A 12,277-nucleotide genomic window follows, 5' to 3' on the forward strand; every position below is an offset into this window, starting at 1 on the left:
TGAATCCAAGAGGCCAATGTCTTAGTCAAATCTAAACTCACCCCATGTGTCACCAGAAAGTCTTCTCCAAGCAGTGCTTGTGGTTCTGGTTACCTGTCAGAGCAAATGTGTCCTGCACAAATCTCCTAGGGCCACGATCAGTGGGTGAAACAGCTTTATTTTAAGAAGTGGTTTTCTAAAAGTCTTAATAGACAGGACACCTTTTCTTGCCAACAGCCCTGTGGCTGGGTGACTGTCAAGTAGCTACACCTGTGTCAGCGACACGTTCCCTTTGCCACTCCTTAGGAGAGCCAGTACAGTTGGCCTCCCTCTCAGCTTGTACCTAAGGAGGCCATTGTACAGCATGCTGGGATCAGGTGGTGGGGTAAATGTGTATCTCTTCCTTCTCCCTCCCCTTTTACCTCGCTTCTGGAGTCAGGACCTGATGAGCTGCTTCACAAAAAGCAGGTCTCATGTCCTTTTAGAGAGGAGAGTGCTACTGGGTTTGTTCAAAGTGGCTTTGGACTGGTCCCAGATCCCGCTGGCTGTGAAACTACTTCCATTCCTTCCCTCCTAGCTCAAGGGACTCATTCACGCAGTGCATCTTTGCCATGACGTTCCATTGATTTAGTGAACCAGGGCGGGCTGAGTGGGCACCGCTTTGGAAGGAGGGCAAGCTTTCAAAGGCACAGCTTTCTAATTCAAGCCTGCTCCAAATTTAGGCATGCTAGTAAGTCCCCAGTCCTTAGCCTAGTTTGCTATAGTCCTAATCTTGTATAACTCCTACCGCTCTTTTTGCCTAAACTGCCTCTAACGTATTGCACAGCAACAACAAACTATTCATTGCTACTCCCTTTAAATCTTCCCTAATCACTTTCTGGGCATGAGCTTTGTGTTTGAAACCGGGTGCTCGCAATACCCAAGGGGACCAGCTGCTCTGCTGAAGGAAAGAGAAGAAGAGAGCTACAGAATTTAAAATCTGTAGGAGAAAGTGCAGCAGGTTCAGAGGGCACCCAGGATCAGTCCTCCTATACCCTCATCATTTTATAAATGGAGGAAAAAATTGGCAAATGTGCAAATGAGCTGAGGCCCTAGAAGGAAATCTCACCTTTTCGTGTTGGAGCACTTTGGGCCTGTGACAATGAATTGAGGCACCATCTTTGAAGATTCACATCTAGTTCTGTCCTGCATGAATCTAGTGGTCTGTTTTTGGCTCTGCAGTCTGCCTTGTGCATGCACAGGCCACTGCAAAGGAATTTCAAATGAGTTCACAAATATTCCTCTGAAACTGAGGTGTGGAAAACATGAGCCTCTACTTCTCCCCCAGTGAGGTTTCAAAAGAGATTTCTATTCACCTTTTTTCCCATAGAGAGATTTTGATCTTTTGGTATTTAGAATGTGGGTTCTGAGGGGAACAGGGACAGTCAAGCATGTGGAAGCAAGATTCTCTCTCACCAAATTGCACTGTCTGTATTTTAGATTTCAGGGCCCATTTAGCTTTTTGGATCACAAAACCACCTTTCTTAAGATTTTCTGCTTGATGTGTAGGCAGGTGCGTTATGCTGATCCGGGCCTTTGGCGGCAAAGATCACTTAATCTTTTTCAGTGATGGAAAGAAATTTCACCCCTTGCGCAGTGCTTCGCCGCAAGTTAGACTGTTACAGCGTAGGAATACGGCAAGTGAGCATTCCTGAGAGGGCTAGGCTCCCTTGTTGTTTGAGGCTACAACTTCTAGCCTCCTTAGAGACTTTGTGATGTTTCTGTAAATTCACTCACCTGGAGAATGGTTATCAGCTGGCCTGCCATAAACTAAGAACTAGGAAACCACAGTCCTTCGCTGACTTACTTTGCCAGACCCAAAGCATGTTCTTGAATGCGAATGGCTACAGGGGGAGCGTTGTATTGGCACTCAGTTCCCAGGTGAGGCACGGCCATCCTGAAGATCAGTAGAGGTTTTGCAAAACTGCCCATTTCTCCAGGGCACGCAGTCACATCCCACAGCTGAGCACTCCAGTAGCCTGGCTGAGCCAGAGTGCAGGTTGCTGGAGAGGCTGTGTTCCCTTTGTGGGAGACTTTTCGAGTATTTATTCTCTTCCGAGGTGGTGAACAAAACAAGGAGTGAAGCAGTTACTCCCTCAAGCAGCCCGAGGGAGGATGGGCCTGGTTTCAGAGTCAGGATCCCTTTTGAAATACGAGGGGAATTGGCACAGCCTGGGACAGCAGATATCAGAGGCAGGGGAAGGGACCAAGGGAAGGCTTGGCTCCTATGGGGGCAAAGCCTCTGTAGAAGGGGGATGTGGGGATAGGGCCTTGCCTTCCCCATCCCCATCCCCCTTCCTCTTCTACAGAGGCTTTTCCCCCATCGGAGCCCAGCCTTCCCAGTGTCTGTGGGGGGACGGGCTCTCAGCTGGGGGTTGCCCAGAGCCACCGGGAGATCTGGCCCAGCAGGGCAGGGCGGTGAGACGCCCCAGAGAGCAAGGGGGCCAGTGTCGTGGCTTTGCCAGCACCCCAGGGGGTCGTGCTGGTTCTGGGGGGCGGGCCCCCATGCAGGTGGAGCAGGGCAGGGGGCGAGGGGACCAGCCGCGGAGGCACCGCGCACGGGGGGCTGCAGGTGCGCTCCCGGCTCTGGCTCCTTGTCCCCTTCCAGTGGAACCTCCGGAGAGGCGTCCGGCCCCCCCGGAGGGGCGGAGCCTGGGCGGGGGCGGCCGCGGATTGGCTGCCCCCGGCCGGAGTGACGGGGCCCGGGGCCAGCCAGGGCGCGGCGGGGGCGGGCGGCCGGCTCGGCTCCTGCCCCAGCTGCGGGCGCCGCAGCCTGGGCCGGGCAGAGCCGCGGGTCGCTCCGAGCGCTGCAGCCGCCCCGCCATGCGCTGGGCTGCCCCCCTCGGCGCCCTCCTGCTGCTGCTGCGGGGCTCGCGGGCGGAGGAGGCGGCGAGCCTGGAGCAGCAGCCCGGCTACCGCGACCCCTGCAAAGCCGGTAGGTGCCGGGCAGCCCCGCCCGCGGCCAGCGCGCCCCGCTCCGGCTCCCCGGCGGCCGGCAGCCCGCGCCCGGCAGGTGCAGCCCCGCGCCGCCCTCCGCGGAAAGTTCCTGCCCCCGCGCGCAGCGCAGTGTCCGCGGGCGGGGCTGCACCCCCCTCTGCCCGCTGGGGGGGGTCTCCAGGAATCCCCCCCATCCTCGGCACCTGGGGCTGGGCGCGCAGGAGGCTTGGGAGCCCTGGATGCAGCTGGGGGGGTGCGGCTCCGGTGTCCGCTTCTCCAGGGGCAATGCCCCCCCCCGGGCAAACTCAGCGCCCCCCCCCCCCGGGCAGACTCAGCGCCCCCCCCCCCGGGCAGACTCAGCGCATGGGGTGCATCCCCCCCCCCCGCCTCACTGGGTGCGCGGGCCCCTCTCCAGCTGCGGGGGGATCTTCGGGAATGTCCCCTCGTTACGGGCCGCCCCAGCCTGGACGGTCTGCGGGGCTGCCTGGGGCCGGTTTCCAACAGCAGAGCGCGCGTAGCGATACCTCCCTGCTGCCCTTCTTGACCGCCCCCTGCAGAGGCCGGGAGCCGCGCCAAGCAGCCGCTGCATCCTTCCCGGGGACCTGGGCCCGGCTGCTCCCTGGAGACCTCAGAGTCGGGGGAGGGAAGCCCCGGTGTCTGCGCTTTGCCCCCCCCCCCTTCCACTAGCAGGCAGGGGAGTGATTAGTTATGACCCACGTGCAGCCGGTGTTTCTTCTTGGCCCCTGCAGCAGGGAGGAGATTCCCCCCCCCATTACCTGTCCCACAGACCCTAGACCTCTATGGGTGAGTGAGGGAGGGTCTGTATGGTCGCCTCTCCAGCAACTGTCCTGGATGGGTGGTCAGTTCCCCTGCAGGGCCCCCTCTGCTCAGAGCCTCCCCAAGCAGCAGAGTGAAACCAACCTGATTCTTGTTAGTTTCACTGCTGCCTTCCCTGCACCATTGCTCCTGCGGGCGCCAGTGTGATGCTTTTGAGCTTCCCAGAGGAGCACTGTCCAGACTCCTCCCTGTGTCTCCATTTGTAAAGTGGCTCCCTGTTTATCTACCAGATGCTTAAGTATCTGTCACGTGATGCGCAAGAGAGCTCAACATGTTTTGTAGGGGTTCACCGCTGTGGGGCTTGTCTGGAAACAGCCTTCAAGCCATGGGGGTCCCCTCCCCTTCGGCAGGAGGTGCAGGTGCTCAGCGTCTCTGGAAATTGGGCCTTTTTCAGGTGGTGCCCAGGCTAGAGCAGGTCGGTGTTCATTTCCTCTTCCTTTAGCTCCGTGCCCGGGCGACCTAGGAATACCACTCTCCAGACACGAGCTTTCTGCCGTGAACGAGGCTTGCCCACCCGCCTGAAGTCCTCTGACTCCCAGATAAGAGTGCTAGGGTAGAAGTGCTATTTAATCCCCCCAGCTGAAGGCCTTATATGTTCTCTTGGGCCTCTGAGGAGAGGACAAGAAGCAATGGACTTAAATTGAAGAAAGGGAGGTTGAGGTTGGACATTAGGAAAAACTTCCTACCTGTCCGGGTGGTTAAACACTGGAATAAGCTGTCCAGGGAGGTTGTGGAATCTCCATCACTGGAGATATTGAAGAGCAGGTTAGACACACACCTGTCAGGGATGATCTAGATGGTGTTTGGTCCTGTTGTGAGGGCAGAGGACTGGACTTGATCACCTCTCGAGGTCCCTTCCAGTTCTAGGGTTCTCTAGAGACATACATTTTTGGCAGTACTTTTTTTGTGTTAAAAAAAAAAGGGGGGGGTGCCAGTATTCCAGAGGAAAAGTTGTCGAACTCTGACTGGAGGTGCCGGTACTGGGTGTCAGGCAGAGCTGTCACAAAAAAAGCACTGCGTTTTGGGGTGGGGAGGGAGGAGGTTTGAGGTCAGGAGAGAAGCTGAGAGAGAGGATTTCGTCCCAAAATGTAATGTCTCAGATGTAGCCTCCCTTATTTAAGATACTGTAATTGTCTCCACCACCTAATCTTATTGGGAATGGGAATTTTGTAGCTCTGCTATCAGCGCTTGCGTTTCGGGCTATTGCAGTCGGTATCTTAGCACTTCTCTGTTGCAGCGGAAGCCAGAGTAATAAAGTCTTAACAAAAAGAATCCAGTGGCTGTCTCCAACACTCACCTTGCTGGGTTAGAATTGTCAGTGTAACTTACACCAATGGCTGTGCCTAACCATTCTCCTCCAGAGCTATATGGGATCACTCGGGTTTCTAAGCGTATGTAGCCATCTTTGTGGCGCTATGGATGGGCAATGTGCAGCCTCAAGATCTCGGCAAGATAATAGATGTTTGTCATAACTACGTTGGACTGGCCAAGCATGGGCATGCACCGGAGTGAGGTTAGCCATTGTAACAGGCTTGAGAGGCAGTATGGATATACTACAAACAGAACAGGCACCCTGGTTCGGAAGTGCTTGGCCTGAAACCAGAAGGACTTATCTACACACAAACCGGCCCCCAAACAATGAAACCGGCTGTAATTCACCTCTAGTTATGCCCGTGCAAGTCTGCATGGGAGCTGGTTTGGATTGTGCCTTATTTTGATTTTAACTGAAGCCAGTAAAAAACCAGACCCCTACGTCCATGAGGGAAGGAAACTCCAGTATTGGGAGAATGAACATCCTTCTATCCACGCTGCACCGGGCGTGCTAAGCACATCCCTTTCCTTCCAGCAGGGGGCCCAGGAGACTGTGGGTGGGGAGAAGTTTGGATTCAGCTGGTCCCACTCCCAGTGTGAACTCAGGATCCTTGTCACCCGGGGCTACGTGGCAGATGCATCGTGGCCGGCCACGCAGTTCAGATCCCTCTGATCACCCCCTGCCTGCCCTTCCTTTCAGTGATGGCAGGAACACAGCAAAGTTTCTCACACCCACTGGTCTCCCTGTCTGGTGGCAGGTGCACTTTGCCCGACAGGTGTAGCTTATCTCGTCCCTCCCCTGACAACAGGTTTGTCTTATTCCTCTGCAGGGGTAGCCAGGGTGTGTCATTCCCTGCTTTGCAACTGGAGGCAGGTGTAAGTGTCCATCGGCAGCCGGCTGAAGGAGGAGCAGAGTCCTTTTGTCCCGGCACCTCGTTCCCCGGTTGAATGAGAGGGAATCACGCCTGCCCAATGCTTGCGATCAAGCAGGGTCTTCAGAAGACCCGATGCCTGCGTGCACTCTGAGCTCCTGCTGTGTGTGTGCAGTGCACGGGAGGAGACGTGCTGTGCTGGGGTGGGGTTGGGGCACAGCATGAGCTGAGTTATTGCCCTGGAAGGAATAACTGATTTCGGACTTGGCTGTTGGACGGAATTAGAGCGGTCGCTGTTAGGCAAAGCCCGCGGGGCCGTGTCGTGGAGTTACAGCCCGGCTCCTGGGTTCGGATGCTGCGGCACCTTGAGCCGGTCCCTTAGCCTCTCTGCCCCTTCTCTCCCTGGTCTGTAAAACGGGGATGCTGCTGTGCCGGGAGGTGGTCGCTGGAACCCTTGGGGAGGGCAGGGAGGTGGTGAAGTTGAAGGAGAGAGACCAGGGACAGCAGTTGCAGACGGCCCCTTTAAGGCGCTTAGCAGCGAAGGAGTAGAGAGATGGGGACCCTTCAAAGAGCACGCCAGGATGGGGACAATTTTTTGGGGGGGTTTCTGTCACTTTTGGGGTCACCTGCATCCTCCCCTGGCAGCTTGAAATGCCAACCTGAGCCCTGTTTGTGAAGTGGAGATGGGTTAACCTGCCTCTCTTGGCTAGGCTGGATGTCTCAAACCTATCCGAGGCACAGCCACAGCCGCTTGGGTTAGTGAGCCTTTTTCACGCACTGGGCAGTATCTCCTCTCCCCTGGGAGCCCAGGGCACTCGGGACTGCACAGGATCATACCAAGAGTCCTCAGTCCCCAGGTGTAAATTCAACTGTGGTAAGACCACAATATAAGTATCGGGCTCTTTTAGACTTCACTTTCTGCCTTCAATTAGTGTGCGGTGTTGCTGTGTGCTGTTAAACAGCGGCCACGTGCTACTCCAGAAGTGGCTGCATTTCTTTGAGGGGTGACGTGATCTACGTTAGTTTTGGGAGCCTACGAGAAGCCGCAGGAGTTCCTTTTATTTTACAGGCGAGTCTGTTAATCCTACTGAGGGCTTTCCTCTGGATTTGACTCCCAGCTACTCCATAAGCAAAATGGGAGCTCTTTAACAGGAAATTCCTTACCAGAAAATCTATAAGTGCAACAAAAATAAAATTGTGCCGAGGGTCCAGGAAGCTGGAAAGACCTTAAATCAGATCCCATCCACCTCCTAGCCATGTATGGAGACGAGTTGTTTGCCGGTTTATCCATTGGCCCGGCCGGTTTCTGGGCTGTGAGACAGCACCAAGGTTACTTTTCAAACTCTTCTGCAACTGTGGGAACTTTACGGTAGCTGCTGTTTGGCCGGCTGCCCCACCCTGCTTAAGAACATAAGAACGGCCACTGGGTCAGGCCAAAGGTCCGTCCAGCTCAGTGTCCTGTCTGCCCACAGTGGCCAATGCCAGGTGCCCCAGAGGAAGTGAGCACAACAGGTAATCATCATGTGATCCCTCCCCTGTTATCCATTTCCAGCAAACAGAGGCTAGGAACACCTTTCCTACCTATCCTGACTAACAGCCATGGAGGGATCTAACCTCTATGAATCTATCTAGCTCTTTTTTGAACCCTAGTCTTTACAACATCCTCTGGCAAGGAGTTCCACAGGTTGACACTGTACTGCATGAAGGAAAACTCCCTTTTGTTTGTTTTAAATTTGCTACCTGTTCATTTCATTTGGTGACGTCTAGTTCTTATATTATGGGAACAAGTAAATAACTTTTCCTTATTCGCTATTTCCACACCACTCATGATGTTATAGACCTTTATCCTATCCCTCCCTTAGACTTCTCTTTTCTAAGCTGAAAAGTCTGAGTCTCTTTAATCTCTCCTCATATGGGACCCGCTCCAAACCCCTCATCATTTTTGTTGCCCTTTTCTGAACCTTTTCCAGTGCCAATGTTTCTTTTTTGAGATGGGGCGACCACGTCTGTACGGAGTATTGAAGATGTGGGCGTACCATGGGCTTCTGTGTAAATCTTTCCTTCTGACCTCCTCTGTCTCCCTTGGGCCGGTCCGTGCTCCCTCTCTCCATGCCCCGACTGCCTGCTCTGGACCCAAGCTCTTTTGTTAAGGCTCATGGCTACCTCCACCCTGTCACACCTCTCGGTCTGCTCCCCTCGCCCTATGGCTGAAGTCATGTCTGTGGTGGTCTCTTACGTCAGACCCTGTCACCTGCTCCCTGCTAGCCCCTAGGTCTCTGTAGCTGCCGCTCCCACCTTCTCTGCTTTGTGCCTTCTCCCCGGCTGCTCCGGTGGCCTGGAACATGCTCCCAGTGTGCCTGTGAAGTGCCCTCCCCATCTCCTTTCCAGCTGGCCCTGGGGTCTTCCCCCCCAACATCACCAATGCCCGTGTGCTTGCGTCCCCTCCTGGGGCCCCAGCTGTAGTGAAAGTGGGGCCTTCCCCATCACCCCTCTCCTCTGGGCAGCCCCGTTGGAGAAGAACCGCCCACCTGAGAGGCCGGGCCCTCGAGGAGTGTCCAGGGAGGAGCAGCCAAGGCCAGTGATTGGTCTCAGCGGCTCACACGATCCTCGGAACCAAGACGCTTTCCTGGCATGGGGCAGTGTTGCTGCATGATGCGCCTTGTCATTGGCGGGTGGATTCGCTTGCTTCCGGGGGGGCGCTGTGCCGCCTTATGCCGAGGCCTCCAAGGCAGCTTAGCGCAGGGTTTCCCCCAGCGGGACTCCTGCTGCCCTAGATCCTGAGGATTGCATGGGTCCATCTGCAGCCAAACCGCCTTTGCCCGGTGCTGCAATCTGCCCTATGCAGCTGATTAGCCAGGGGCTTGATCCTGCTGGGCAGCGTTTCCGGCTTTGTCGCCTTTTCCGTGCCACCGGAGTTGAGGTTACCGGCATGTTTAGCTTCCCTGGCAGAAGGGAGGAGCCCAGGTTCAGCAGATGGAAATGCTGACCTTTGCGAGGCGGAACGATCCCGGCCGGGAGCGGCTGCCTGGGGGCGGTTGGTTGGTTATTGAGTTAGAAACCCTGATGGCTTCTTGTTTCCCACTTGGGCGTGTTTGCTAGAGGCAGGCTCTGCACGCCCGGAGTGGTTAATGGTCTGTGTTTGGGACCTCTCCCCAAACAGCTTCTCCCTGTGCCATTGGTACGAATCGCCTGCATTGCGAGGTCTGCGGCAGTGCCAGTGAAGTTTTGAATAAACTTTGGCCCCCGGAGAAGGCAAATGGTGCAAGTGACTGAATCCCGAATCGGGACGCAAACGGCCGAGAGAGGCCAGGAGATGGTGCGCGAGGAGCAGGACTGTGGCGCGTGTTGCTGTGTCCTGTTCCAGTTAAAACCCGCCTTGGAACAAGCGGCCCTCCTGACCCACCCGCTCCGCTGCCGAATGAGGCTTGGAGCTGATGCTGGGGAGAATTCTCAGAATTTGGCCGATTTTGCAGAAAGTTCACGCTGAAACGTGGCTGTTGCCAGTCGTCCCCAGTTCTCGCCCGGGCCTGGGTCATTCTGGGCTGGCCTGTCTTTAGCTTCCACCCTGGGTTCTTCATCCCAGGCTTCATCTTCCTCCTTCCCTTTGCCCCGGCCAGCTTCCAGTCTCCCTGCACGGCCACGCTTCCTCCCTCTAGCCTCCTTCTCCCAACCGGCTACCTGCTGCCCCAATACCGGGCTGCTTTGAGAAGCATGTGCGGCCAGGGAACCCTGCGGGGCCGTGGGGGGCTGGATCCGGCCCAGGGGCCGTATTTTGCCCATCCCTGCGCTAGACTCTCGCGTGCCTCTTTCACTAAGCCACATGCGGTGCTGTTGGTCCCTCCCATGTATCACTACGATGAAGGGGGGATGGCCGACTTTCAGCTTCCCTCCAGCATCACGTGTCTGGTCCCCAGGTCACTAGCGATCGACTCCCCATCGTTAGCCAGCACCTCGCTCCGAAGACGCTCTAGAGGGAAGTACAAAGGGGCGAACGCAGAGTGGTCCTTGTGGCCCACTGCCTCTTCCAAGGCAGGGTCTGCGCAGGGACGCACCTCGGTAGCCATCTTCCCGAGCTCCTGCCCCATCCGTCCTGCCGGCCGGTCTTTGACACACCGAGCGTTCTCTCGGCACCATCCCGAGACGCTTCGCTTTCCTCCTTCGGCAGCTGAGAGGTCGGCAGAAGTGACCGGGCCCTCTTCTGTTTCCTCCCAGCCGGCTGGGGCGAGAAGGGGGCGTCGGGGGCGGTTTTGACTGGGGCAAGAGGCTGCTGGGTTGCACAGATCACGCAGGGAAGCCGTTCCGGCGTGTTGCCTGCCGAGCGCTTGGCCGCCTTGGGGGCATGCGGCGGGCGAGGTGAGGGAGGGCCAGCTCCGGCTGGCTCGTGTGCCAGGCTCTTTGCACAGACCAGGCCCTTGTTTATTCAGCGGTTGTGGCCCGAGCCCCGTGGGTTCGAGAGGGAGGAGCCAGGCCCCGGAACCCACTTGTCTCCAGTCACAAGAGAGTTCACAACACAGGTTTCTTTTGATGGGCGTTTCCGAGCCTCTAGGCCCAGGGTGGGGAACCTACGGCTCCGGGGCTGGATCTGGCCCTGAGGCTTGGGGCTCCCCTCCTCCCCATTGGGGGGCTGTTGCTCCAGCCTGTAGCCCCCCCATCCAGACCCTATACTCCCACTCCACTATTACCCCGCCCGCCCAGCCCTGCACCCTCCCACCAGCCCCCAACCCGCTCCTGCAGCCCCCTCCCAGCCCTGCACCCTCCTACCAGCCCCCAACCCGCTCCTGCAGCCCCCTCCCAGCCCTGCCCCCTCCCACCCCCCCCCCCTCCCAGACCCACCAGCCCCCAACCCGCTCCTGCCCCCTCCCTCCTGCCCAGACCCCACGCCCCAAGCCCGCTTCCCAGCAACCCACCCTCATTTTTGGGCCACAAAACCTACTAGCTCAGCCCCCCCCCCCGCCCAGACTCGGGCGTGTGAGGGGAATGTGTTTGGGGTTTGTTTGGTTTTTTAATTGGTGGTTTTATTGCTTTTCACTTTTGTGCAGCCCCCCGACTGATTTTTTTTCTGTGGGCCAGCGGCCCCCGACCCACAGAGGATCCCCCCCACCCAGGCCGCATGGCTGGGAGCTTTCTCTCCCCCCTGCTGTGAGGAGAGCAAGGGCTGCTAAAGAAACCAAAAGCAGAAACTCTCCCGGCATCGCCTGCTTCTGGGAACGGGGGCTTCAGAGACGCGCACACCTGGCCGGACTCGCGGCCCCTTGGCGGCGCGGCGAAGCCAGGGCGGCCGACGTGACTGCCCAGACAGGGTGGCGGACTGGAGTCTAACTCCGGGGAAACGCTCTGCCAGGCCTGCACTCAGCCCAGGCCTCTGCCTGATGAGTGCGCAAGTGGCTGAGTTACGCTTGGCTCTTCCCCCGTTCCCTGGCAGCGGCTAGCGGGGCCTGCAGCTGCCCCGTTCTTTGCTCTTGGGGCGGCTGTATCATGCGGGTGACTGCTGCTGGCTCTCAGCCTCTTCTGCTCCCTGCCCAGGGCCGAGGGAGAAGCCGGAATCCCCCTGCTTCTGCAGGGGTGTAGGCGAGGGGGCAGGAGGTCCCCGGGGGCTGTGTCCCCGGCCGCTCCTGCCCAGGAAGGTCTGTGCACCCCACGGCCCTTGTAGCTGCTTTTATAAGCCCCCGAGCAGCCCTCTGTTCTACGCGCCTCGCTTTGTCTCCGCTCTGGCCCCCTCCCTGGCGTGGCGACCGCGCCCGGCTGCCGAGGCCTCAAATGTAGGTCCACGGTTCCAAAGTTCATGGTCCTGAGAGGAAACAAAACCCCTATTGTGGTGGCGGAGAGCGGGGCACCCCATTAACCCGGCATCATGAATATTTATAGCGCCGGATTACAAAGGCGCATAGAGGCGATATTGTGCTTCCGAGAACTTTTTCCATGGAGCCCTTTCTCGGCGGGTCGCTTTAATGGGAGCTTTGCTTATTTAGCCGCGCGCTGTAAGCCGATTAACTTTTTACTAATAAAATGTGTGTTGACTCCCTTTGTCCGAGCGCCTGTTTGTTTGCACCTACACTCCTGACACAGCGCCCGGAGCCCTGCTTTAAGCCTCCGCTAAATCTCCCTGCTGGAGGCTTTAAATGAACTAAGGGGTGGGGGATTCCTGCCTTGCCGGGCCTCGGTCTCCCCCGCTTGCTGCCTTGGGGGCTGCGCCTTGTCAGGCAAAGGTGCTGAAGGTCCGTGGAGGCAGCGGGGCTGGGACGAGGCAGCCCCGACAATTGCAGGAGCCCATGGGAGGTGGTGGCTAGTGGAGTGAGGGGTGT

General features: G+C 57.4%; 1 protein-coding gene across 2 annotated transcripts in view; it reads left to right on the top strand.

The window, feature by feature from the left end:
- The first annotated feature begins 2,781 nt into the window (after positions 1–2,781).
- Positions 2,782–12,277, top strand: part of TLL2 (tolloid like 2) — a 72,464-nt gene continuing 62,968 nt past the window's right edge. For both annotated transcript variants that reach the window (XM_075934523.2, XM_075934526.2), the window contains exon 1: positions 2,782–2,953. In XM_075934523.2, the coding sequence (XP_075790638.1) occupies positions 2,842–2,953 (112 nt within the window). In that variant the 5' untranslated portion in view covers positions 2,782–2,841. The remainder of the gene's footprint in view (positions 2,954–12,277) is intronic.

This window comes from Pelodiscus sinensis, chromosome 8 (genome assembly GCF_052426305.1).
Source record: "Pelodiscus sinensis isolate ZL-2025 chromosome 8, ASM5242630v1, whole genome shotgun sequence".
In the NCBI taxonomy this organism is placed as follows: Eukaryota; Metazoa; Chordata; order Testudines; family Trionychidae; genus Pelodiscus; species Pelodiscus sinensis.